The 27303-nt window shown below is 39.5% G+C and overlaps 1 protein-coding gene across 2 annotated transcripts in view; it reads right to left on the bottom strand.

Moving 5' to 3' along the window:
* LOC309415175 (dymeclin) overlaps window positions 1-27303 on the bottom strand; it is a gene marked incomplete at its 3' end in the record, with an annotated part of 207387 nt that overhangs the window by 135105 nt on the left and 44979 nt on the right. For both annotated transcript variants that reach the window (XM_082012615.1, XM_082012616.1), the window contains exon 8: window positions 64-250. In XM_082012615.1, the coding sequence (XP_081868741.1) occupies window positions 64-250 (187 nt within the window). The remainder of the gene's footprint in view (window positions 1-63; window positions 251-27303) is intronic.

Raw genomic sequence — 27303 nt, 5'->3', positions numbered from 1 at the left:
AGCAGTCACAGCGACTTAATGCTTCATTTTCATCAGTGCATACTTAGAAGTAAGAACAGATACAGACCTTGCGTGTTCTTGAAGGACATAACAGCTTGCCTGTAGGGATTCGGCGTATCTGGAGCATCGGTCAGATTGGCCAAGACCAGCAGAAGCAGTAGACTCTGGTTAGCTAGAGGGGAGCACTGCTCCAGCTGCGGCGTTGGTTTACTCCCCACCCCACCTAACGTGAAGACTGTCCACAGGCCAGCTAGAGAGAAAAGGCAAAAAATATTAGGTCTGTTGACATTTTAATGAACAAAACTCCTTTAGAGGAAAAGACAGCATCTGACACAGAGGTAGAAAGAAGAAGGAAAAACAATTCACCCCCGTACAATGAGATGACAGGTCTGGCTACTCAGTTTCTCAAAATGAAAATTTCAGGAGTAACACAGCAGTGTTCCCCAGTGAGAATTGAAAGATTACTGGAAATACAAGAAAATTAAGTCATAGGAATACAGGAAATTAGGAGAGGTAAAACAAAAGCATATGTTTGAAGGGGAGAACCTTAAACACAGAGCAGATACCATCTGAAGGATTCACGCAGCAATCCCGATAATGCCAACACATTAAGAGAGGAAAAGGCGCGTGTATGTTGCCTTTTTAACAAAACCCACCTGGTCCATCATGCAGCATTTTTCTCATGTATTCTTTTTTTAATAAACTCAGCATATTTTAGGCAAAACACTGTAACAAACACTAATACTACTTAAACTAGAACCTCCAGATTAAGAGTCCGGTGGAGATCATCATCATTACTCATTATTGTGGGTAGACAACATCATAGCAAATAATAAGCTTCTTGGGAAAAAAGACAGGATCAACAGCAATTTCAATTTAAATTTTAAGGTATTATTAAACCCAGCCTCATATTTTTGCATTCCTATAGAAGATGAAACAACTCAAAAAAGCACTCCAGTTGGAAGTACTTAAAACTGCTCTGAAATTCCTTTCTGAAGAGTTTGCATATAAGATGTAAAGGTGTGGAAGTACAAGCTGTTTGCAATAATTTGAAGTTAAAAATCTAGTTAAAAAGAAATCAAAGTTTGAAGTGAAAAATCACTACCGATACCGTCAAAAAACCAGACCAATTGATTCCTCTTCGGTAAGCAAGTTTGTTGTTGTGTCACAACTGCCTCGAAAATACACATGTAACAAAGCACCAAAACTTTACTCATTAGACTCACAAAAATTTATTAGGTACAAAAACATAAATAGCTCATCATTCCACACCAACTCTTACTTCTTTGCTCACTAACTGTAGTAAGAAGGCATGTGAGAGGACCCTCCCCTTTATGTAGGTGCATGTATATGGTGCATGTACAGCTCCAGTATTGAGGTTGCACCTGAAAGCTGCTCGTTAAACCTCTCATTATCATACTGTTTAAACTTTGATGTTAAGCCTGAAACGCAAGCAGATTCATTTCCATACTTAAACCTTACAGCATTAAAAAAAAAATGTGCCCCAATACTAAACTACCACATTTGAAATTCCTGTTCCTAACTACAACAGTGTTGGTGAACTAAGTTAACCAGCTTTGTGCCCAAATACCAGTTAAATGGAACACTGGAAGGGAGAGGGGCAGCAGAGGAGGATTTGATGACTCCCCTCAGCCATCTCCAGCAAGTCCATAAACCCTCATTTCCTCGCCACCACTCATGAGGCTATTACACTGTGGGGGGGAAGAGAAGCACCAAAGCTGAAGCAGATGCTGCAGACTCAGCATTCCCAGGGAAAAAATCAGGGGAAAGGATAAAACTTGCCCCCTGCCCCCTCCCTCTCCCCCCCCCCCCCCAGCTATGGTGATAAGTGACAACTTCAGTGTCCCTGGGTATCTACCCTTATCACATCTGGGCTCCTGATCCATTCCCAGGCGAAAAGAAGCAGCCCCTCCCAATCACATCGGATTATGTCCACCCCAAATGCCTGTTTAGCACCTGATTTTTTTAAGCATATCTTGAAATTTTATGAGCATTTTATCAAATTACTCAATTAGTAGTTCAAATTTTGAATTATAGCTCTGGAGCCCTCGGCACAGGAGAGACATGGACCTGTTGGAGCAGGGCCACAGGAGGCCCCAGCAACGCTCCGAGGGCTGGAACCCCTCTGCTGGGAGGACAGGCTGGGAGAGCTGGGGGGGTTCAGCCTGGAGCAGAGAAGGCTCCGGGGAGACCTTCCTGCAGCTGCCAGGGCTGAGAGGGGCTGAGGAGAGAGATGGGGACAGGCTTTTTAGCAGGGCCTGTTGCGACAGGACAAGAGGTAACAGCTTTAAACTGAAAGAGGGCAGATTCAGACTGGATACAAGGAAGAAGTTATTTACGATGAGGGTGGTGAAGCCCTGTCCCAGGTTGCCCAGAGAGGTGGTGGATGCCCCATCCCTGGAAACATCCCAGGTCAGGCTGGACGGGGCTCTGAGCAACCTGCTCTGGTTGCAGATGTCCCTGCTCACTGCAGGGGGGCTGGACTGGATGGTCTTGAAAGGTCCCTTCCAACCCGAACTATTCTGTGATTCTATGATTATACAGAATAACAATACACATACAGTAAGGAATAATCTCCACTTTAAAAAGACCCCCAAATTCTCATTTCCTTTTTTTATTAATGCCTAAATTCAAAATTAATTATAAGACACTGTGTTAAAGACGACAGAGAAAGTTTACTTTTCAATCTTCTAGTTTGCGAGATTCAAGGTGCACAGGACAAAAACCTGTAAGTCATTTGAATACAAAACATGAGTATAGTATAACCAACTAGAAGAATTTGAAGTACTCTTAGCCCTACAAAACTTCACACCAGCCAAAAAGTATTTTTCTTTGAATGTAATTATATAGTCAGATTTTGTAATAAACCAACGCTCCCTTCACCAACACAATTGCAAGGCAATTACTGCCATGTCAAGGGCAAGGGAACTAATGCCATTCACTGTTAAGCAGCTTGAAGGAGTTCTTATAATAAAAAGCACTATAATTACAGCCGCCCTAGCAAAAGTTTCATGTCATATTAATAATCCTTTATCACTGTGGTTTTGATCCACTGTCCTTAAGTCGCAACGAAGCTGAATAAAAATGCTGACCATGAAGTCAGCTTTTAAACTCATATGAGTTATCTGCATGTTACCTGCCAGGGTAACTTATTTAAAAAAACACCTCATACATTAAATAACCATGTATTTATCATCATTTCTTAAATCAGTTGAAGTTTGGTACATTTTCTCTCCAAGTTTAGTGTAGTTCTCATTTTTTATTTTCCACCACCCCACCCTTCTGTTGCTGGCATCTGCCATTACTACACCTTTCCTCAATAGTTTGGAAAAGAAGGATATGGCCAAAATACTGGTAAGTTGAATCTTCCACCAAGGAGAATGAGGTAATTATGTCCAAGAGAAATCTGCACATTGATATATGACCCAAGTAACCTCCTGAAGTTCTGTCCTTGTTGGCAAGTGTACGCCTCCAGAAAAGCAATCCCACGCTAATGGGTTCATAATACTCCCTTCAGTTCCAAAATGCAATGTCAACTAGGTGCTAAGTATTGCTTGGTGCTCCCAATATACTCAAGTTAAGAGACATTTCTAAGGAGATCTTTGTTTCTGATCATTAATGGCAGATTAAAGTCCTAAATAGATAGAGGTTAGAAGGACAGAGAGATGAAAGTAGTCGGTGTTTCTACTTGTATTCTATATATTCACAATACTTGAAATATTATTTGGCTACACCTGGTTTTACATTAAGGTACATTTCAGAATTAAGCGATATTTAAACTTTTTAGCAAATGAAAAAAACCTGAAGTTATGTTGCAACCCCTTAGAAGCTCTCCTCACCATCTTCTTTTCAGGTCTAAAGTCACAGTTAACAGAAAAGTAAACGTATGATGAATATACACTGATACAGAAAAAGTGCCCAGCATCACATTTCAGATTCTGCTTCATCAGAACACCACAGTAAAAACAGAATAAAAGGAAGAAAATCCCATGTTTAAAATTCCTGTTTAAGCACAGGCAAAGTCAGCTGCAACTGGCATCATTAAAAGCATGGAATAAAATTTGCCTCGACACTTTAAGGTATAGTGCTTGATTTTTTCACATTTAAATTTCACTTCAAGTTTCATTTACTTCTATTCATTTGTCATTTTAGTATATATCTCAAGGGAAATACGAATTACAAAAGTTTTCTTAAAGCTTTCTGTATCTCTGCGCAGTGGCAAAGATGAGCTACAGTTCTCAAAACTAAACAACTGAGCTGTGAAAAGAATGAAGGGGGTGGCTTGCCTGCAAGAGCATGACCCAAAGTGCTTCTGAAGCTCTGTAAACTCTGAAAAAGCACTACAATACCAAATACGACCTTTCCAGTACTAGTTGTAAGTGATGAAGTTAATAATCCCTAATTCTTTTAAAAGTCTCTTCAACGTTTATGTATTTGCAACACTTATTCCATCTGTAGAATTTACTGTTTTCTGCAAAATACTTGTAATCTATTTTTGATTGCAATTCTTTAATATAACTTTATTTCTTGACTAAATTCCACATGGAACCACATTACTAGAATTTTTGTCAATTAGAGAAATCTTAAAATTGTGTCAATTATTTGTGGCAAATAAACAAATACTTGGAGAAGGAACAGACTGCTTTTACCTTTAAAACAGAATAAGCAGATCCCTTTTTAACTTCTCTTCCACAAAACTACCCATCACAGCTTCTTTTTTCCCTATTCATACAATTCCGTGGAAGGCACAGCAAGGAAAGGAGGTCTTGCTGAAGAGGAAGATATGTTTTTTTGCAATAGAGAATCGGAGGTCTTCTGCAAGATGGCCAGAAACGCTGTTCACAGCCATGAAAACAAACCCAGGATTTTAATCTAGTCTGACAGTCTGTGGAACAAGACTTAATGGCAAAATGAAGTTACGACACATTCATCAAAAAAGAACTTTCCTTCACCACACTTATTTAATGTAAACACCATTCTGCAGAAACCTCAGCCTCTGCTCTCTCTTATACAACAAGGTTCACATTTGTACTTACCTGGAGAACCATTTAAATGCATTTAATTATTTTCATGCAATGAAGCAAAATTTTAAGAGCTTGATTTTAAAGACATTTTCAAACCAAAAGATAGGTAGGAACGCAGAAGGTACTTTAAAAATTTACTCATTATAAAGCATTGAAATTTATAGCCAACTGAAGTTCTAGCACTGCATACCATCATTTCAAGTTAGTCTATCAAACAAACTGTGAGCTATAATCAGGTTGCGAGCTTTCTTGGGATATTTGTTAAACTAGTTGTAATTCTTCCACAAAACACGACTTATTCACTTTTCCACCTTCAGTGCAAAAGCTTCGAAAATAAACCCTCCGAGCGCTCTCCCTGCCATGCATTAAATTAATGCAGAAGGAAACTGGTGTTACTTATTTCAAAGCATCTTTCTGGGAAAAGGAGAAATTAAAAAATTATTTAACAGCAGTTGCAAAATGCAATCTTATCAATAATTGAACTTCAAGTTTTCCTTTGAAGGGCCTATCCTTCATTAAACATAGGCATTCAATTCCAATTCATGCTGGCATAGCCTTTTAGAGTAGGCTCATTTCTCACTGGAGCTTGGTAAGAGAGCAGACCCTTTCCTCATTCCACCGTACACACAACCCAAGCCCCATCATACATCGTTAGCAACCTGCCAGTGAGTTTTATTGCTTTTAGTTGTTTTTTAGGTTTTCTTTATTGCTTTTAGATTGAGGTGTAGCCCCAGGCTGCTTTTGAGACTGAAAAGGAAGAATTTTGGTGGCTCTTCAAAAGATCTTTGTGATCTCTTCCTGTCATTTTAACATTTCCAAAATGACAATCCTGCTGCCTTGTTGCAAAAATGGAAAGAACACAAGTAGGTGAGGCTAGAGAAGTCGGTAAAAAGGAATTAAATATCAGAAAAAAAACCCTAACTACAGAACAAGCCCACCAAACAAAACAGATCTAACTTATGTCTCAGTCATCTGTTCAAATCAAGTCCTAGCTCCACACCCTGCTTTCCTACTTACAAAACTTTCAGCGTCTAGAAGATCATTCAATGCTGCAACAACAGCTAAGACAGCAGTAAATATAGCTTATGAAGAACTAAAGCAAAAGTGATTTTCACTGCATCTAATTGATACCATCATGTACTTCCTCCACCAAAAACAGTGAATAACATATTATTCAGAAACACTGTAATTACTATTTCATTCCTATTACACTCAAGCAGCAGCTTTGGGAACTTGAGGGTTGGTTGGGGTTTTTTTATTTAATGCTTGGTGTGTGTCACATTTCTTAAGTCAATTCAACGGTTCTCACATTGTGGTCTGATGAACACTTTCTGGTGGCCCATGGAGAGCTGGCAGTTCATGTTGTGCTGGCTCTTGTCCTTGTTTCCAGCTGCTACATTGTGTTAGCAGAAAGCTAAAAATACATAAATACTTTCCTACGATTACTTTTCCATGTAAGCAATTTCTCAAGTTGCCACGGGGATGTTATGTGATAATGAATGGGAGAGGAAAAAGTGGTCCATGGAACCATAAGCGGGAGAGGCTGGATCAGTGAGGCAACTTCTATATCAAGATGCAATTCACATAATGTCTCAAGTCAAAGTCATTTTATACTTTAAAAGCACATCCTTAACATCTCAGGTCTTTATTTAAGCAACTTAGAACTGCTAATTGTGAGGAGCACCGGGTAAACTTGCTTAAAAGACTATAAAAACAGCACCTACATTAATTTTAGGAAAGTCCCACTCTAAGTTTTTGGAAGATTAGTTACAGCAAGAAGCTAGCAAAGCTGAAGTATGGGAAACATGGAGTAATTTTTATGTGGTTAATGAACTTGCATGTTAAGTATTGCATCCTCAAGCAACACTGAACTCATAAGGAGCATAAGCACACTGATGTATACACAAACCACAACCTCGGACTGAAAAAGTAGATCTGATTAGTGTCACTTTTTTAGGTAAGGAAATTATAAAACTCAGAAGCATAAAAATGGCTGTCCTAAATATTGCAGTAACTTTGTTTGCAGTAACTTTTTTATTGCAGTAACTTTTTTAGCTGACACAAGTCCTTATAAATGATACAATACAAGTAACAGTTTTTAATTTTCAGCAATACTTTTCATGCTCTCCACTGTCTGGCTTTACACTAACAGAATTGACCCAAGCTAGCTTGCAGCAAAGAAAGAAACGCATTTTAAAAATGACTACAAAATAATAGTTTCTGGGCGATGCACAGTCTAGCAAAATAAATTCACATTTTAAATATTGGTAGGGTAGCTGGTTTCTAAGTCATCAGCAGGCTGCAGCAAGAATTCACACGCGAGAGGGAGTAAATCGAAAAGCTTGTGTGCAGTGCTGTAAGCATTTTGAGACATCAGCTATATACCAGTCCATCTTGACTCCATTTACTGTTTCGAATATAGCAATGGTAAAAGAATTTATATCAGAGTAAATGCACGATCAGTTGAAACGGCACATCTAGGCTTAAAATCCTACCACTTAGTCCTAGATCCAAAAAGTGCTGTGCAAAGCCAAAGACACACGTGTGTCAACGATTTACATAATGGATTGTCATGGTCTTTATTTCTGGTGCTTTATTACTATTATACTCTATTTTCAGTAGTTAATTCCTAAATACTACAGAAAAGTGGCTGCATTTCTATAGAAAGCTCAAAAGAGCTGTTTGGGTGAAAAATGTGAAAAATGTACTTAGAAAAACATGCTAGAAGACATGTTTTGAAGAAAAGTTATTTTCTTCTCATCAAGTCAGTGTAACAGAACCACTAAGACTGGCTCGTTGAAATACACGACTGAGTACGACTTATTTGAGGGAGGTTTTTCACACCTAATAATACTATTCTAAAGGAGATGATATTTCATCCTGCTCGCCAAGAACAGCAGAAGGTAGTCACTTCTGTGAAGCCAAGCTCTGCAACACAAATTCTGCTGCCTGCCCCACTCCTGCTCCCAGCCTCTCCAGGAACAGCCCAGTCCATGTGCAGGTGTGTTATCTGTATTTTTAAACTACAGCCCAGGCACCTGATTTTTGCCCGTCCCCATTGCTCCCGGCAATGCTGCAGCAGAACGGAAAAGCTGCGAGGAACAGCTGAGCTATAGGAGCCACTGGAAAAAACAAAAAGACAGCCCAGCAAATCTCCAGATGAACTCTCCGAAAGCCTCAGCACCGAGAAGCACCAACACGTCCGAGGAGGCCGGGGCCGTGATGTCATTAGCACTTTCTGGAAGCAGTTTTTCAGGACATGAATCATGGAAGCAAGTGAAATGGGAAGACGTATTAGGTAACTGTGTTCATCCCCGCCCCATGCAACAGTGTTCCCTCCAGTACATTTTGTTATTCTAGCCAGTCTAATTTTAAGGGACTAGTAATGGAGCTTGAACCACATCCTTCGGGAAGAGTGTTCCATAATCTAATAAACCTCAATGTTCAGATTTTTTCCCTAATATTCAGCCTAAGCATTACTTTGTTCAACTTCATCTACTTGTTCCTATAAGTGGTTCTACGTAATACCATAAAACATTTCTTCCCCAGTTCAGTGTTTACAGCCTTTAAATAAAAGGCACAGTCATGTCTCCTTTGTTGCCTAGCCAAATTATATACGCGGATTTTTTTTTTCCTCTTTTCTTTGAAAGTCTTTTCCACTTTGCTTCCTGCAATTAATCCCACCTCCAACGTTTCACGCAACCTCTCAAACGTCACCGCATTGAAAGAGATTACAAATACTAAACTGCATAGATTTAATAAACAAGCTTATTCTTCAGTTCACGGCAAAAATAGTGTTTATTTAATTTTAAATCTTTTATCCTTTTTTATCTCTAGATCTCAGGAGTTCTCTTACTGTGACATCTAAAATGATACCGGCCATTGTCAGGGCAGGAGCCCCATCTTTGCCCTTAGATTGCCTAACTCCTTTTTTCGTTTGAACTTCAAAATAAGGAGAAGACCACCTTTTCCCAGGAGTTCAAAGCTCACTTACAGAGCTGCATTCCCATCAAGCTTTTGACACCGTAGCTGTATCAAGAATGAAACCCCCTATTTCATCTGAAAAACTACAGAAATATTTATCAACACCTTGAAACTATCTCACTGAAGTCATACATTTAACATTTCCAGACGGGATCTACTTCTCTTGCTTGCGCACAGATGCTGGAGAGTGGGATAGCTGTTAGCTGGAACCTCGGAAGACATTTTTGCTATCTGTAACACGAAGCTGAGGAGTAGGTGTATCTGGTGACAGACAACTTGAAGAATTAAGCAAAGCAAGTTACATACCACATTCCTGAATCAAAAGGCTAAGAAGTTGCCAAATAAAGCTGCAAACAACTCTAATAAACCATTCATTCCCTTCAAGCAATATATTCAAAAAACTGTAGAAACGGAACATCTTAAACGACGTAATCTTCACTTTTTTTTTTTTTAATTAGCTTCACTCCTGGCCCATTGCTGGAAACAACTATTTCAACTCCTTGGGACACAAGCAATACAATTTCTGAGATGGAACAATATTTCTGCTGCGCATTTGAAGACTGTCCAGTATAACTCAAGCTGAAAATGTGATCACAATATAAAAGAATAACAATAATAAAGGTTTTATGGTATTAGAGCATAATACCACATTATGACTATTGGGAACTTGGGAAACTAAACGCAAGCTAGAAGAGGAGGAAGAGAGGAAAATGTATGAGAAATGTGGGAAAAACAGCAATCCACTCAGTGTTGGATTCAATTTTACAACAACTGTCTGACTCAATCAGCTATCAGCCGTGGAACAGCAAACCAAGCCAACAACATCTCACAGTGTGAGACATTAAAAAGGAGTTGTTGGGTGTTGGGTTTTTTCAGACTTTTTTTGGTTTGGAGGTTTTTTGGGGGGGGGGGGGGGGGTTGGGGGAAGGGGTTGGTTTTGGTTGGTTTTTTGGTCTTTTTGTTTCCATTTGGGGAGGATTTGTTTGTGGGGTTTTTTAATAGAAAACTCCCCTGGCTTTTGCCCAGGGTACTGTCCTGGTACTTTATTGTTGTTGTGGTCGGAGTGGGAGGGAGCACAGTGAATATGTATAATCCTACTGACAGTGGGATTTTCAGTAATGTTTTTTGTCAACACAACCAGACAAAAATGCAGAAGAAACAAACATGGAAACATGTTCAAAAAAATATCCTGACAAAGTGAAAACAACACTTACTTGTGGCATTGATTGATTTTGATAATAAAATGATCAAGCTAGTCCACTGAACAGAAACACTACCAGGACCAAACCTATGCCTCAGAGAAACCAGAGGAAGAGAATGGAAAAGACAGAGAAGTTTTAAAAGTTCGGTAAAAAGGAAGAAATAATTTTTCAGAGCTGGAAGGGACCTCAGGAGGTCATTGGCCCAACCTCCTGCTCCAAGCAGGGGCAGCTACGGGGTCACACCAGGTTGCTCAGGGATTCATCCGTCTAAGTCTTGGAAACTTCCAAGGATGGAGATGGCACAACCTCCCCGGGCAGCCTGCCCTGCTGCTTGACTGTCCTGATGGTCCTCACACAAATATTTCCACAGGATTCCAGGATCTTTTATTTTCTTTTCAAACTAATTCTGCATTTATAACATGGAAAAAAATTCCCCTTCCAATCCTACACGCATTTAAAACAGGATTAAGGGAGAAGGAAGACAAACAAGTTTTCACAAGCACAAAATAAATTTTTCAGAAAGAAAAATAAGATGTAGTGACACTGATTTCTTATAGTTTCACACTCATTCCTCCCTCTACCCTCAACAGATCTGTAGTCAGGATTGTTGGGGAAATTATTTTTAAGATGCCTGCATGCTCAGAGAGGAGGTATTTTCAGTTAAAGAACACCTTTAAACCTAGTGCTGGCTCATGCAGACATTTAAAACACATGAAATACTAGCTTCACTTACCAGTATCAAGGTTACTTTTACTGCTACAAAACCAGCAAGTCAAACACTTGTCAGCTGTACTTGTCAGCCGTTATTTCTTTTGCAATGAAGTCGCTAGGCATTTATCAGCGATCTGAGCTGCATCTACCTCTGCGCAAGGCACTGTAATATGCACATGAGGAAAGCATGCATCCGTTTTAAGATTTTACAATAGAGAACAGAAGGAAAAATAGAAACCCTGAAAGAAAGCTATGGAGAACAAAACAGATGAAGAAGGTTAATTACATCTAGTATATCATATAATAGTTAGGAATGATTAAGGAATGTATAGTGTACTCCCTCAAGGTGAACTTATGATACTAGTCTAGCTGTGAACAGCTTGAATATTTTAACAAAGATCACGGAGTAACATGTGATTTTTCTTGGGGAAAAAAAATCTATAATGATCACTTTCACACCACCCTGGCCAATAACGCCTACACAGCCATCTCAGCGCTGGGCAGGGAAACAGCGTACCAGGAGAAGTGCTCCACATTGTAGGTTCAGAGACGGCGTAATGGTACAACAATACTCTGAATTTAACTGAACTCTGGAAAATTAAAAGTGAGTAGTCTTTCAAGGGTCGGGTGTCCAAAAGTGCTCCATCCACCACATACAGACATTTCCACGAGAAGCTACCTCCCTTCATGTACTGCAGAAGAGGTTTTAGATCTTCAAGTAACGCTCTTGGTAGAGCATGAAGTATGAACCATAAGAACAACTGGAGCTGCTCACTGCCAGACATTTCTGGAAGTCTGATTGCTATTTACTGGAGAGTTGCAGCCAAAAGTTTTTAAATAGCTCCTAGCATACTGCAGAATACTCTCTTGATTTATCCCGATAACCTTGTCCTCAAATTATTTTTGGTTCACTATGCACTCACAGAATTGCAAGTATTTGTTATCACAAATTTATGCACACCTTGATTAACCTCCCTTTCAGAGAGAGGGAAGAGAAACCTCTAAAGCCCACTTAACAGAACACGGCTGCCAGCATGAATTCCTCTCCATAGCAAAAAGGCCAAATGCTACTTAAATATTTTTTTAATGTAGATAGATACATTTTGGAGTTTATATAGGTATATGTAAATGACATTTTATATAACCATAACATTTATTCATATAAATGATCAAATGTAATCTACTTATAATATATGATATATTTGATAATTTATATATCAACTACAAACATATAAATAAGGCAGAATCATGAAGTACTCATCATTTACTAATACCCATTTGTAACACAAGCATTAAATGCAAATTTTCTCCAAGTCTGGGATTCTCCTATGGGCAGTTTGCTGGTATTCCACACAAACGGGCTCCGCTGCACTTCAAACACAACATAATGCCTAACTTAAAAATGTGGTGTTCGGTTACCGAAACAAGCAGTAGAAGAAGTTTCTAACATTTTCTCATTCTTCTCCTGCTGCAACGCTGATCCGTTCCAATCACAAACCACAAGATACACAAGCAGATACAGATGTTCACAATTTTAGGAAACTGTAAAAATTATGGTTGTCCACACTGTGCCTCAGCTCCCTTCTCATTTATGCAGATGATACCAACACTGGCTCATGGCCATCCATTTTTTCTGTGTCTTAGATGATCTACTACGATAAGTGAGAGCACTCAAATTTTACTCATTGCAGGGCGGCTGCACTAGATGACCTTTAAAGGTCCCTTTCAACCCAAACCACTCTATGATTCTCCTTTTTACTAACTATCTATTTCTTGGATTCCAGTATTATTTTTTAAATAGTGCTAATCAGGGTATCAGATATTAACTACTCCTTTTGAAGCAGTACTCTCAGAAGAACTTCATCCCTACATAGAGGGGGAAGAAGAAATTTCAGGCTACCATTGCCAGAGGTGACCCATAATATTGCTAGACAGAACAAGGCATCCAACAACTGACTTTTCCAGAGCAGTTAGAACTTTATATCACTTAGCAAGTTTAACACGCTGCTCCAGTTGACTTGCAACTGCAGGCATTCAATTCAAAATGAACCGGTTTCTTAAGTGAGACATGAGGACATGAGGCACATGAGCTAGTGGCTCCTGGGAAAGTGTCCCTCTAAAACGATCTGCCTACCATCCAAAAAAAAAAAAAAAAAAAAAAAAAAGGAGGCAAGGAAGAACTAATTTTTTTCTGGACTCAGTTGCCTAAAACAAGATAATTTTCATCTTTCTGTTCCCCCTTACTTGTTGAACATATGCAGCTTGGTTTCCATGGCAAGTATAATGACAAGACATATCCCAATTCTGTAACAAGAGGACTTCAGAGATCATTCTTGCCGCCACTCGAGGGGTCAAATCCAGACGTATGTTCAAGTCCAATATTCAGGCAACAAGAAGAGCCAGATTTCCCATGGCAAAATTCAGCATCTATCTGTGTTTAACCAGGCAAGAACCAAGCGACTGCGATGGAGCAGGATGAGGTAAGGGGTAAATTCACTGCCTGAACCACAACCGGACTGATCAGCAGACCTGCTGGACCTGGCTCTGTGAGGATGCACCTCTCCCCCTGGTCCAAGTTTTAATTATTCCCTCCATCCCATCACTGAATTGCATCTTGACAGCTAAACCTCAGCCTCTTCCCCAGCCTCTTCACTCTCTTCCTTCTATTGAAATAAGTGCCGTTTGCTCCTTTCCACAGCCTGCTGTGCATATGTCAGATAAAGATTCCAACCTCCTATTTCTTGTCCCAAACAAAACTAAGAAGGAATAGCTAACACAGTAAAGTCATCACAGATCTGCTGCTTCCTTGCTAGGCCTAAGTTTTACTCTGCCAAACTTGCGAAGTATCTGCAGCAGTTCCAACCAGCTTCTCTACCAGAACCTTCAGAACATTTAAAAGCAACTAAATAAAAGTCCAAATATAAGTACAGTTGGAAAACTTGGCACTACACAGTTTGGGAGTGCTCTGGCTGCCGCCCTAATTTCTGAGAAGACTTGCTCACGCTCCTTGGACCCCACCATGATGCACACATGCAATGGGCATGTTGTTTTTTAATCCACCCCAGCCCGTCCCTATTTTTGCTGTAAGCTGTAACATTTTGTAATGCAGTGAGATAACTTCCTCCTCTAAACTACCTGCTGTACCAAGGAAGAGAAAGTCCCCCAGTGTTAATACTCTTGCTTGAAACCTGGTCCACCAGCAACTGAATGAAGCAACTGCAGGGAAAGTCCCCTGGAACCGTCTCTCAAACTCGACGAGGGGTGCCGCATCCCAAACCTCGCTGGCATGACACTCCTGGAACCCACTTCATGAAAACTCAACATTCAGACAATTTTGCTGCCAGTTTTTCAACAAATTTCTGCTCAACCTATGCAAACAGCAAGTTTCAGAACTTTGTAACTTTGCCAGATTCAGTAAACTTTAAGAGGGATTGCAAATGGCACATCTTTGTCCGCGGTTTCACTCCCTGAAGTCCCCCTCCCAAATCTCAAGAGCCTGTTCCAAGACATGAACGCTCTAAAACGCCTCAATAAAACAGATGTAAGAATTCAGCATTGGTTAAATAACATTTTTCCCTAACCTCATTCTCAGAAACAGAAGAACTGTTTTCAATTAAAGCAGTGCCAAAAAAAAAATTTAAAAAACTACTCAGCCTAAGGAAGATACTCAGCATGAAAAGTTTCATCACAACTCAAGTTTGAAAAATAAAAAATTATGAGCAATTGATAATTGTATTTCACTACAGCAAGTGCTATATAGGCTTATCTATAGGCATCAATACCAGCCATATGAACATTATTAAAGTGATACTTCTAATGACAAAGCATTGAGAAAAGTGGCAGTCCTGAAGAATGAAGTCCTACCCCTAGAACAAGCGTACCACGGGCAAACCAGGGCAAAATTTTTCATTATCTTGACTAGCAGAAAATGCCGCCTCAGCTGAAAGAATCCAATATCCCTGCTCATTCTTCAGAGCAGGACATAAATTACTGCCAATGCTGATGAGCTGTTTTATGTTAGCACCTGCCCTTTGGCTTCGGTCTCTGAACTGAAATCAACTCCAGAGGCATCAGACAGTAATGAGTTTTTGTCACCAGACACCCCGCTTGGATTCAAACCAACAACGTGGAGCTGCAATACACAATACCCTATTTGAAGTCCTCTTAGGCATCTAATACCTATTAAGTTGCATGTCTTTTGGGTAGATGGCCAGCTTGGAGGGAATGGTGTTGGGCAAGGTTTTGGGGTATCAAATTTGCTGACTACAAAAATACAACACTATGGGGGGAGAAAAAGGCTGACTAAGTATTACTAACTCTGCTTGTATATACACACTTTTATGAGAGATAAATTTTCCAACAAAAATTGATAGTTAACGTTGAAATTATACAGAAACACGTGCTAACACTCATCCACTTTACTAGCAAAGACTAAAATGACATATAATGTATTAAGAAAGTTTGGTTCCAAATAGTGATTTGCCAGTTGTTATTAACGTACCTTATGGCACAAATTGCATAAAGATTTGTGTTTACCCCAATATGAGAAGTTACTTTTAGTAGAGGCGCTTTGCCTTGTTCCTAGCATGCAGGTTCAGTTCCAAAATGTTTCATCTTCAGTACCCAAAAATGTTTTACCACACGGCAAGGGACTCCTTTAGGCTTTTCCTGTTCATAAGGATTTGCAATAGTGCCAAGCCATAAACAGTAAAGTGTTTGCTCTCTGGGAGCACAATTAGGAAATACTGAGAACTACCCTTGACTGCCTTCTCTGCTACCATCTACAATAGGTGCAAGCCCGTGCTTTTGAAGAAGAGAATTTAATATAACTCCTTAATGTAACCTATAATATAATTTTGATTCTACAGAAGACTAACACAAACATGAAAAATGCCGATTTGAGCCGCAGGACCACCATCGAGGGTGACAGCTTGGCACCAGTGCCTCCAGGGCTCTGACACTCGTGTTTGAAAAGTCCCTCAGATTTTCATGGAGGTCTCTCTTTGCCAAAACGATTTGGCAAGCCCTACCTAACCAAGCAAACCCTACCTAACCGAGCAAACCCTACGTTGTCTACAAGCTCTGTAGGTCTTCAGCACCAGCAGCTGCCACTTGTGCAGAACAATCCTTTTCAGGCTACCTGCTTTTGAGTAGTTAACTGGAATATTGTAATATTTCTTGTGAAAACATTTCCGTTACCCCCAACATTCACTCAATATTTGCACAGCTATTACTCAGCTAGCTTCAGGCAAAAATCACCCATGCTGCCAAGCTGTTTGGTACGTACGTGGTCTCAGAAGCCACAACACGGGGAGCTGACAGCAGGACCTTGCGAGCGAGCCCTGCCTAGGGCTGGCACCAGCAAGGCTGGCCCACGGCTGCAGGCTGCCTTGGAGCCTGGGCACAACGGTGTCCCGACTGCCTGGAGAGCCAGCCGAGCTCTCCTTCCCGCTCCTCTCCTCCTTGGCTGCTCTCCTACCTCCCAGTCACCCTTACTGAGGTTGGTTGATGATACAGTCGCTTTTAACACACAATTTCAAGCTCTGTGAACTTAAATACCCATATACGAAAATATTCAATGGTACTTCTATATATCTATCAAAATTACAGTTGATCTAACAGTGTTTCACATTAATTATCCTACTATGGGGGTTCCTCAGGAATATTGACAGCGTGCTTCCTCAGAAGGGAAAAAAGGGTATTGATTGTCTACGTCCTAAATGCCACTTAGCAAAACAAAGAACTACTATTAGCAAGACCAGACAAAGAGAGACATCTTATAAAATAATCTGAAATTGTGTTAGTTGTGACTCTTACAGACATTATCACATGCAAACAGCATGTTTTATTAACCTTGAAGCAAGGCCTACCAGTTAAATCATGAGGATAAAGATCAGGACACGGGAATTGTATTCCTAGTTGTAATGTCAACTCATTGTATAATTTTAGTTAAGCTGCAAGCATGTTATTTCCTCTGTTTCCCCTATCTGTAAAAATGAGAATTTTCTACTCAATAAGGGCATTTACCTCTCAATGCCCTTGGCCTGAACGCTCTGTTAGGTCTTGTTCAGGTGCTGGACAATATCCGTTTATCATCTCCCCTGAGATCCCAGCTCAGCAAGGTACCTGAGCACAAGATTTCATTGGCTTTACCAAAACTACTCTCGTAGTTACAGCTTCCCATGGAGGCAGGGAGTGAAATAATATTTCTGGAACAATCCTTAGCCTTATAAGAGATTGCTGAATCTGGACCAAAGAACAATTATCAATGAGTAGTAAACTACCCAGCTTCTCAATTATTGCTTCAGAAAATAAAAACAATGTCGGGCTGGTGCAAGACAGGGATGGGACCGACAGCTGCAGCTGCAGTGAAAAATCCTGAGCTACCATCCCAATCAGCCAAGAGATGCCCAACTCAAAGAGATTATTATACATACATTGGAACAGATTATCTATTCATTGTGTGCATATATATCCACACGTATATATACGTACAATTATATACATATATAAAGATAATGTATAAATTCATAGAAAGACAGATCTTCTCTTGACAGATGTTCTGAGAATGCCTATTGCTGAGAGAAGCAGTTCCATAAATATAAGCTATTGAGGCCCAATTCAGAAGTCAGCTGTGCGTTACATGGATAAACCTTAAGCCAAAATTAAAATCATGCAAGCCGAAACATTTTTTCGAACAGTATTTTTATATTATCTACATATCTGCATTTATTTTAATATATTTACATATATTTTAATCTTTATGTAACATGATCTTTAGAGTTACAGAACAAATTATTCTTTTAACAAATTCTTCTTAACAAATTTTTATTTCTACTAGGTATTTTGATACCTACCAGGTGTATGTATATTTGTATACATACACACTAAATATATATCTATAGTATACAAGGTCATATATATATTTGTGTTATAAGTATATATTTATATTTTAAAAGAGTTGTTATATTTTATTTATATTATATAGTTTTCCTATCACATAAATACACACACACACAAAACTAGCGGGTATCAAACACCCGTCAACTGCTATGGTGCCTAAAAACATCTCCCATTCTTGGCAGAATTAATTCGACCCAGATTTTCCTTCCAGCTGAGAGTAAACTCTGCTGAAACCTCCCATAATTCTACTTTCCCTTCTCCTGCAGACAAGGAAAATCTTTCTTCAAGGTCATGATCTGACTTTCTTCCAAAAAACCAAAACCTCCACCAACCTCCCACATAGGTATTTCCACAAGAATTCTTAATTGAAGCCCGTTAACTATAAAATGTTCAGAGGATTCTTCCAGTTTCCAAGTATCTTATCAAAATTGAATTAATTTTGCCAGGTTAGCGAGTTCAACGTTGACATAGCACCTACCCAAAAGATTAAGAAGCATGCAAGAAAACAGGCTCAGCTTACGAATTGCTTGTAGATGGCAGTAAGACAACTTAAAGTCACCACATTAAGGACTCAGAGAGGATGTGTATCAGATATTAGAGGCCCCAAACAGAACACAAAAGCACCGTGACTCAACTGCAGAGGAAGGAGACTGTTAAATGTGAAGTCTTTTCCAAATCAGGAAAGAAAAAGGTACATAAGCTTTGGCAAGTTCAATGCTAAACCATATCGAGTCAAGCCAAAAATAACTTAGGAGCAGCTTGCTAAAGGTATAAAAATTAACAGTAAAAGCTTTTTCGAACAAATCTGAAGTAGACAGCTCCTCAGAGAGGCCAAAAAGCAATGGAGGCGTTAAGGGAGCACTCCGAGGAGGTCAGACTCTAGTTAAATGAAGTATGTTGGGTGCATTTTCCAACACACTCTGGATGCACCATCAGCAGATCTGCTGCAAGACCAGTGGAAGGAGCAGTTGCTGTGGTGTCCCTGCTCAGCTTCTTTAGGCAATGGGTCACCTTTGATCAGATTAAGGCTCAACAGAAGGCTGCCTTTGGAGAAATAGTCTTCAAATGAAGGGTCAGGAGAAGATTTAGGAGAAAATTCAGGATAGCCACAAATCATCAAGACCAGAATGCTCATCTGGTAGTGCTAAAGTAACTCTACTATAAAATCCTCAAAGGGAATGAGTCTGTTAAGAGAGAAGCATAAGCTGGTAACTGCAACATCAATCCGTGAAGAGCTCCTTTGGATGCAGGACACGATGTCTCCGTACCATCACTGTAGGGAATGTATAAGCAGAGCAGTGACTACAAGCAGGAGACACATGGATAAATCGTGATTTTTGGGGAAGATTCAAATCAGACCTTTTGAAACTTTTTGAAGGAGTCAACAAACAGGAGTAAGAGCAACTTAGCTAATACAGAGTGCATGTCAAGGGGGTTTTTAATATAGCTTCGACCAAAACCAGCAGCCCCTTCCCTTTGCACATTTCTTCACATTTTCTATACCCTTCTAAATAAACCCCTCAATATTTGTGCAGCCACACAGGAAAATTAATTTCTTTAGCCAAGTTGAGGGGAAGGACAATTTTCAGCTAGCTCAATTCTCTGTGACAGCTCACCATGTGGCCACACAAATGCAAATCTAAGCAAAAAACAGAGAGGCAGAAACAGGCAGGCAAAAGTGGTAGCATGTGGTTTCAGCGTCTTTCAACAGCAGCTCATGTTGTTTCAATGTTGGATTGAAAGTGAATGTGGAATTGCACCCACTACAACTGCACTTCTGAGAGACTTTGTCTTTTTGTTTTTAAAAAAAAACCAACAAAACACAAAATCAAACTTTCGAAAGAATAAGAAAAGCATTCATAAGACTTAACAGAGACTAAATAAAGGAATAAATGGTCAGTTTGCACACTAAAGGAGGATTATCTGTAGATTACGACATGGCTAACCGGGGTACTAACACCTCTGATTCTCCATATATCTTGGAAACCAAAGCACTCTGGTTAAAACGCGAACACACAAAAATCTAACGCAGATTATCAAATCTAAAGTGACCAAGAGTCACAGAATAATCTCCAGCTAACTACTAGGGAGATAAATGCAAGGTAGGACATATATACATGGCAGGGTAAGAAATCTAAGCTACATGTCATAGCAAATTCTAAATTAACTATTTCCATTCAAGAAAGAAATCTCCAAACCATTATGGATAGTCCACTAAAAGCATCAGCTCAAACCTTACAGTTATCCAAAAGGCAAAGCGATCGATGTTCAGATCTCTTGACTACAACCATCCTTTCCCCCACGCCTTTGATTTGAGACTGGTCAAAGTGAAAACACTGGAAGATGTTTAGATGTTCTGACAGTGGGAGTTCAACCGCTCTTCCCTCATCCGCAAGCTTTGTCATTTTACCGTTGCAAAGGCAATGCAGTTGGCCAAGCACAATTTACTTTTGCTCCAGCCATATGACCGCTGTACCTAAACCGGCACCATTTCTACAGCTGGCCAGCACTGCTGCAATAACATGCCAGACAAAGATTCAGAACTATATAATTTCATTTTTAAGACACGTGGCGTTTTGCCCCGAGACTCAATGTCCACATCAAGTCCTGATTCTGTACATGGACTACAGAGCTTCAGCTGTGTAACTAAAGCAATGCACATCTTTACTTTTAACTGTTCATATTAATTTCACATCCAGGAATCCTCACTGTAGATATAATTACAGCTAAGCCAAGCTTCTCTTGCCTGAGTTTATGCATTTAAGAAAGGCATAAGCAGCTATAGAAACACCTGCCTCCACAATAAGCAATGCCCTGACATAGTTATTGCAGTAAAAGCCCCAGTTCTAACTCAAATACCTAAAACCGGTACAAAGTTCTGTAAACATGCCTTACATACTCGAGCAGAGCCTATAGACTTCATTAACTAGTTTTTAATCACCACTTGGTACAAGCCCAAAAGAGAAAAACAAAACAAAACCACGGTACAGCTTAATTAACATCCCTTTAGCCAAACACAGCATTAACTTCTTTGAGGAAAACGTGAACTAAAGGACTCAAAAATACAATCAGAGCAAATTTTAAAAAGAAAACGTACAATATATCAACTGTTACATCCCAAGCTTTTATTACCTCCCACACTTCTCACACAGACATGAGAGTTTAATGATAAGACACCCACACGCGTGCATGATTATAATTTATGGATAGTGGATCACATTCAATTCTAGTTAAAAGCAGCTGGCATTCTAGAAGATTATAAAATCCCTTCCTACGCTTGAGAAAGGATACAATGACGATCTCCATAATGGACACCACACTTTGTAAGGAATCATGTCTAGCATGACACCCACACTAACCAGACAGAACTGTAAATTTTAATTTATATAGTCATTATTTCTTTTCAAAGTTTGCCTCCTAAGGAGGATAAAGCAACAAGGAAAATGTCAGTTCTACACAACAAAGGGATTAATTTGTACATAAGGTGCAATAATTACAAGCGTCACAGGTTTCCATCTTTAGCAGTTGCCTTGTGCTTATTTCGAGTATGTGCCAAACCACAGTGAAAATTTAATTTAAAATTAATTAACCGGAGAGCTCTAGATAGATGCTGAAGCAACCTTTTGCACAGTTCACGTGCTTTATGAATTGACTACTGCAATTTGCAAAAAAATGCCAGTTCTTGACATATCGATAAAGTGCTGAAACGACTTAAATCACTTCAAATATCAGAGCATGCCACGAGTTTTAAAAGACTGGTGGTGGTTGTGGTGGGGCGAGAGAGTGCAAAACAGAGAGGGGGGAAAAAAAGATGCTATTAAAAAAGCAGGAAGAGAAACACTGTAACAGTGATTGAGAACACATTATTTTCCAATACACAAACTGCAAAAGCGCAGAAGGTTATTTTTTCTTCTTCCAGTGAAAATACTAAGAAGCCAAATGGCAAGGAAAAACATTTCCTATTTAGCCAGAACAAAAATTCCACAAGTAGCTACAAATTATGTGACAAATCATTAACCTGACTAGACAAGCTACATGGGACTACGTTTTTGTTGACTGATCTAGAAATCAATCACTAAATTTTATTCCCTATATATTGTTCAACATAAGTTTACCTAAACTCTCATTTCTGAGAGACTTTTACAAGTAGACAGAGTGCACCAAGGGAACAGAAAAATAGAGGAAGAGACTACTATTTTCTTTCTTCCTATCACTTGATGCACGTATACAGTCCCTTACACAGTCCCTCGAGAGCCCATATTAAACATAATATATTTTCAAGTCATGAAATAGCACCAGCATAAATGGCAAATGCGCTCAGACCAGCCACACTCAGTAGTTTTCCCTGCATTTGTTCATTTTAATGCTGCAATTAAATCACTCGCTTGACCAAGCGCTGTCACCAGGACTTTGTTTTGTGACTGCTACAGCAGCTAAAAATTGCTTGGTTGGGAAACAGGACAACTTTTGCAAAGCTTTAGTGTTTTAGAACTCGGGATAGGGCAAGTAAATAGATCTCAAAAAGGGGAAAATTTACATAAATCTTCACTAATAAGCAATTCTAACCAATGCAGCAATTATAACAAAAATGTAGTGACAGCAGCCATTGCAAGTTAAAAGTTTACAGAAAAATTAAACAGAACATTGGGCAAGAACAGGAATGTGGCTAATGAGCACATTTTCCATCTATGCTAAGACTATTTCAGGACAACTTTCTTAATTGCAGAAATGTAAAATGCTGCATTTCCAATTGCACAAAGCCTTTACATAATAAGCAGTTCTCTAACCTAGATTACATGTAATTCCTGTCCAAGAACAACTGTTACAAAAATCAGAGGCTCTATAGCTTCTGTCCATCTCCCAAGCTGCTCTGACCTAGAAGCAACAAACAACACCTTAAAGACTATGTTGTACAGCAAATCCCTAATTTAACTTCTAATAGAAACAACAGCACACAAAATCCCCAAAATGAAGAGAAAGTCAAGGAGGAAAAAAAACCGCTTGAAATCAGTAAAGGTTCCTCAGTAACAAAGTGAGATTATGTTTAAGTGTGTTGGTAGACTCCATTCAATTATCACCGAACTATTATTCAGATTAGTTGAAACAGCAGGCCTATCTGTAGAAGTTACGGTGTGCAGATCTTAGATTTAATTTTGGGAGCAGATGCTCCAGATGCTGTTTGAGAGATACCAATGCATCATCTGAAAATGTCAATGGAAGAACTCTTTGCCTCCTCTCCCTTCTAGGTCACAGGCAAAGTAATTTAAAGAAGTTGAACAAAGGCATCAATCATTTTCCGATTACAGTCATCTGATTTGTTCTACCAAATGTTTGGCAATAGGAAAACCCATGGATAATCTCAAGTAAGGCCCAATTTTGTACCAATGGAGTCCCCTACTTATTCATGTATACGAATGTGTCTGCTTGGCGTAGTGCCCAGACGTGGCATTATTCTCATTACAGATCTGTTTGGATGGTTTGGTGTTTTCTTAATTTGAAAAAATCCTACTCCAGATTTGTTGCTGTTCATTTCTTTCCTTAAGACTAAACAACTGGATCACTGAGGAAATATACAGGTAACTTATTTTACTGTATGGAGATACCGGTTTGAACCAAGTCCTCCATGTGCACATATGAAGACTCAGAGTGCCTCACCATGAACAGCAACCATTCCATTTCCGTTCCTCTTTGAGGGCAGAATTTATTTCCAACATCTATAATCTATTTATTTTTACTTTTTCCTCCAGGAGATTGTAGGTGATAAGAGTTTTAAGCAGATGGTTTGCTTCCTCTGATCACCTGTTTGAAAAGCACGTTTGGGATCAATCCCACCTGCCAGAATTTAGTCTGTATTCCATACCAGGACATACAGCTTCCTAGCAAATCCTCTGGATAAAGAGAATACATGTGATTTTAGCCGTATACTTTTAGATTTTATTTAACAACTTGTTGATGTAACTTGTTTATATAACAACTGCATTTTTCCAGGGAGATGCTTTTCAACCCAAAGGAATCCTTACTCCATTACCTAGAGTACAGGTGCTGTTTCAGGTTAGATACGTGCAGTTGTACAAATCATTTTTGGGGTAATCACTATGTGGCAAATTCTGCTGATCAGAGGTGTCACAGACATTCCAGCTGCTGTGCCCAGTCGCCACCCCCTGCAAGATCATAAACAGTTTACTAATATACCCCAGCAAGTACCCTTCAAGCAATTTGCTGTTAAACTCACTACATTTCGAAAATTGCCTATTACTATTCTATCTTCCAGCCATGTTTTTATAGCAGTTATTATATTTTAGAACTTCTGAAATTCTAAAACAAGTTTCCTCCATAGGCAATTTGTCATGCACATCATCATATCTTGCTTGACCTTGCACTACAGAAATCCAATGGAGTTCCAATCATGGTAGTTGGAAAATAAAGTAATTATGTCCTCGTAAAACTGTTTTCTTTAGACTTATTTTGTTCCACTTGCCACAATTGTCTGTAAGAAACAGCACGTAACACAGAACACCTAAGTGTTTGCAGTTGACTACAGAAATACAAGTTCTTCATAGTATTATTTAAATATCTAGATATGAAGAAATTTCAAAATTGCATCTTAAGCTTTACGCTCTTTCATCTGAAAGGTGTCATGCATAGCCTCAGGACCAAAAGTGGCTGGAGACATTTTACCACAATGTTCCCACCAGACATCAAGGTGCTCTGCACATGTTGTACCACATGACATATCTGGTTTATAACTGGAAGCCTACACCACTTTCCGTCTTCAAATGCTTACATACTGTGACTTTACATTTGTTCTAATTGTGGATTTCTGATTGTTATCAACATAAAAGGGTTTAAAAAACCCCCCATACTTCACCTGATATACTAGGAAAAATGAAATGCTCCTATATTCCCTCCAACACTATAAATCACAGAGCATCATCAAGAAGTGTCTCCTCTTCCCTACAAGCATTCAGTACCTTTGCTAAAACTAAAGAGTTGAAAGTTTAGGCTCTCACCTCAAAAGATTTCCACTGAAGCTACCGGGATGCCACACGAGCGCACGATGCCTCTGTGCATAACCACGCCCCAGAATCAGCACCATACCCAGTTCTAAAGCCATAAATACATGTCCTTTGCCACACAGAGCAACAGGAAGGCTTTTGTACCACACATCCCAGAATTTGCCACTGTCATCTGTTTAATGGCAATCCTCAGGGTCTGTCCTCTTTCGAGAAGGAGCTGCACAGCTTCCGATATGTTTACACAGCACCTTCAAAAGCCAAGTATTCAGAGAGTAATGTAAGATGAGCTTATACAGTTGGAAAAAAGACAAGCCTTCAGGCACGCAGCCTCTAGTTAAACTTCTGTTTAAAGAAATGACACGTTCCTTTGCCAGTCCAAAATAAAAGTTTGTAAGCCTGATAACTATAATACAGGATCTTCCTTGAGAAGACAGAGGAAAAAAATAGCTAAGATGGTTCTCAGCAAGTGATTCATTTCTCATATATTCTACTGACTAATCCTTCTCCCCACTTTTTTTGAACTTCACTTCACAAAGCAATGTATTCAGACAGATATTACATGACTGGTACTGTAAGAACCAGTTGCGAAAGAGCTATTTCTTGCCTGCAAAGTCCTAGTTCATTTAAGGCCTAATTCAGATCTGCTGAAAACTAGTTTGTCTTAAAGGCTCAAAAGAATTTATAAATCCACCTTTTCCCAAGGTTCAAACCCTTGGATATGACAGACATCTCAGGGTTTCTAATGATTAACCTTCTCTAATGTAAAATTAGGGCTTATGTACTGACAACACCCTCTGAGTGGCAGAGCAGAGCAAATTTGGTTACTTCAGATGGAGCAGATGAGGGTCCTGGCAGTCCCCCAGGCAGCCTCTCCTGAACCTCAGCAACAGCAGGAAGGGTGGGCAGGCATCCCTGCATTTTGCAGAAAGAGTTATAACAGGATTGTAAGAGGAGAACTTCTCCATTTCATAAAAAGAAAAGCAAGACTTCAGTTTGCCACTCCCCAGTTCTCTGAAAGAAGAGAAAGGAGGAAGAGAAAACAAAAATCCCAAAGAAAACGAAAAGCAAACCCCTGCGTAAGATGTGCTTGCTGCCCCTTCCTAAAACCCTCCAGCCACAGCACTAGCTGTGAGCATCCACCAGGACACCTCGATGGATAGACTCTGCCTGCTAGAGACAGAAATGACACAGGACGGTGATTACAGGTGTCATGGTGGAAAGATGATCTGATGCAGAACGTCCTCTTGACAGCCCTGTGTGTCCCGTTACAGTCACCGTGCGTTCCAGGAATGGGGTTTCTGATAAAGGACTGCACATTTCAGGTATACTCTTCACAAGATGTGAAGTGCAAAATAAATCCGAGAAGCCAACGTTAAATACCTTATTGAAGCCTTATTATTAAGTGCCAGCTGACGCAGACCTGAGAAAGCCTACTGATACGAGTCTTTCACCCTCAAGCACCCGACAGACTTGTACATTGCCCCAGACACTTGTTTAAACTTGAAGTCCTACAACAGCTGTTTAATACAGAAGACTCATGTGTGCACGGCAGAAATAAATGGACTTAAACTGATTTTTGAATGTTAGCTGCAGTATAAAATCATCTCGCTTAATGTGAGGGTTTTGTGTGAACTAAGACCAATGGGAAAGTAAAAATTTTCAGTTCAGTCTGACACTACAGGTCTGTGTATTTATCAGCTACAGATTCTCATAATGCTGAGCAAACCCCAAAAATATTAGCAGGAATGATAAGAAATTTAGTCTTTTAACAATTATAAGGAATTATTCCAGAGTTAGACTAATTCTGAAATTTTTCATTTAGATGGAAAACCTTGTCCTGTTCCTGACCACAATTCTCTTATGAAACCTAGTTTTGAATTTATTACCTAGGCTATTCAGCATGAGAGTGACAAGGTCTCAACTCTGTCATTATTAATATCCACAACAGGAAGACAAGGTTTGGATCTCGGCCAAGGAAAATCTGTCCATTGGATTGCAGCAGTTCCCCCCATAACAGTCTACTTCAAACCTCACAGAATGCTCCAAAATGAGTGGGGAAGAGGGCAATGCTTGGCACAAAGGAAGAAATACTACCCAGAGAACAATCTAGAAAGGCCAAACATGAAAGCATTTGCTTAACATGCTAAATAAAAATAACATGCAAGGGCTTGTCAGACCAACATGCTCTCCATTTTGCATGAGCAAGCCCCGAATGATATTCCAACAGAGGAAGTTTGTTTACCATTAACTTATTTGTATATACATTCAGACCAGGAATGTTTTTATGTCCACAACAGTAATTTACAATGCAAGAGCATTCATGTCAGCCAGACAAATCATGGATGGGTTAAAGAGATATCAGAGAGTCATCCCTACATCTACTCCACCTTCCCAGCTCCACGCCATCCCCATTCCTTCCGCCTTGCAGGCCAGAAACAGGAG

Source organism: Phaethon aethereus, assembly GCF_964289735.1.
Source record: "Phaethon aethereus genome assembly, chromosome: W".
In the NCBI taxonomy this organism is placed as follows: Eukaryota; Metazoa; Chordata; class Aves; order Phaethontiformes; family Phaethontidae; genus Phaethon; species Phaethon aethereus.
Note: the sequence above shows the minus strand (reverse complement) of the source record. Positions and strands in the feature narration are given on the sequence as shown.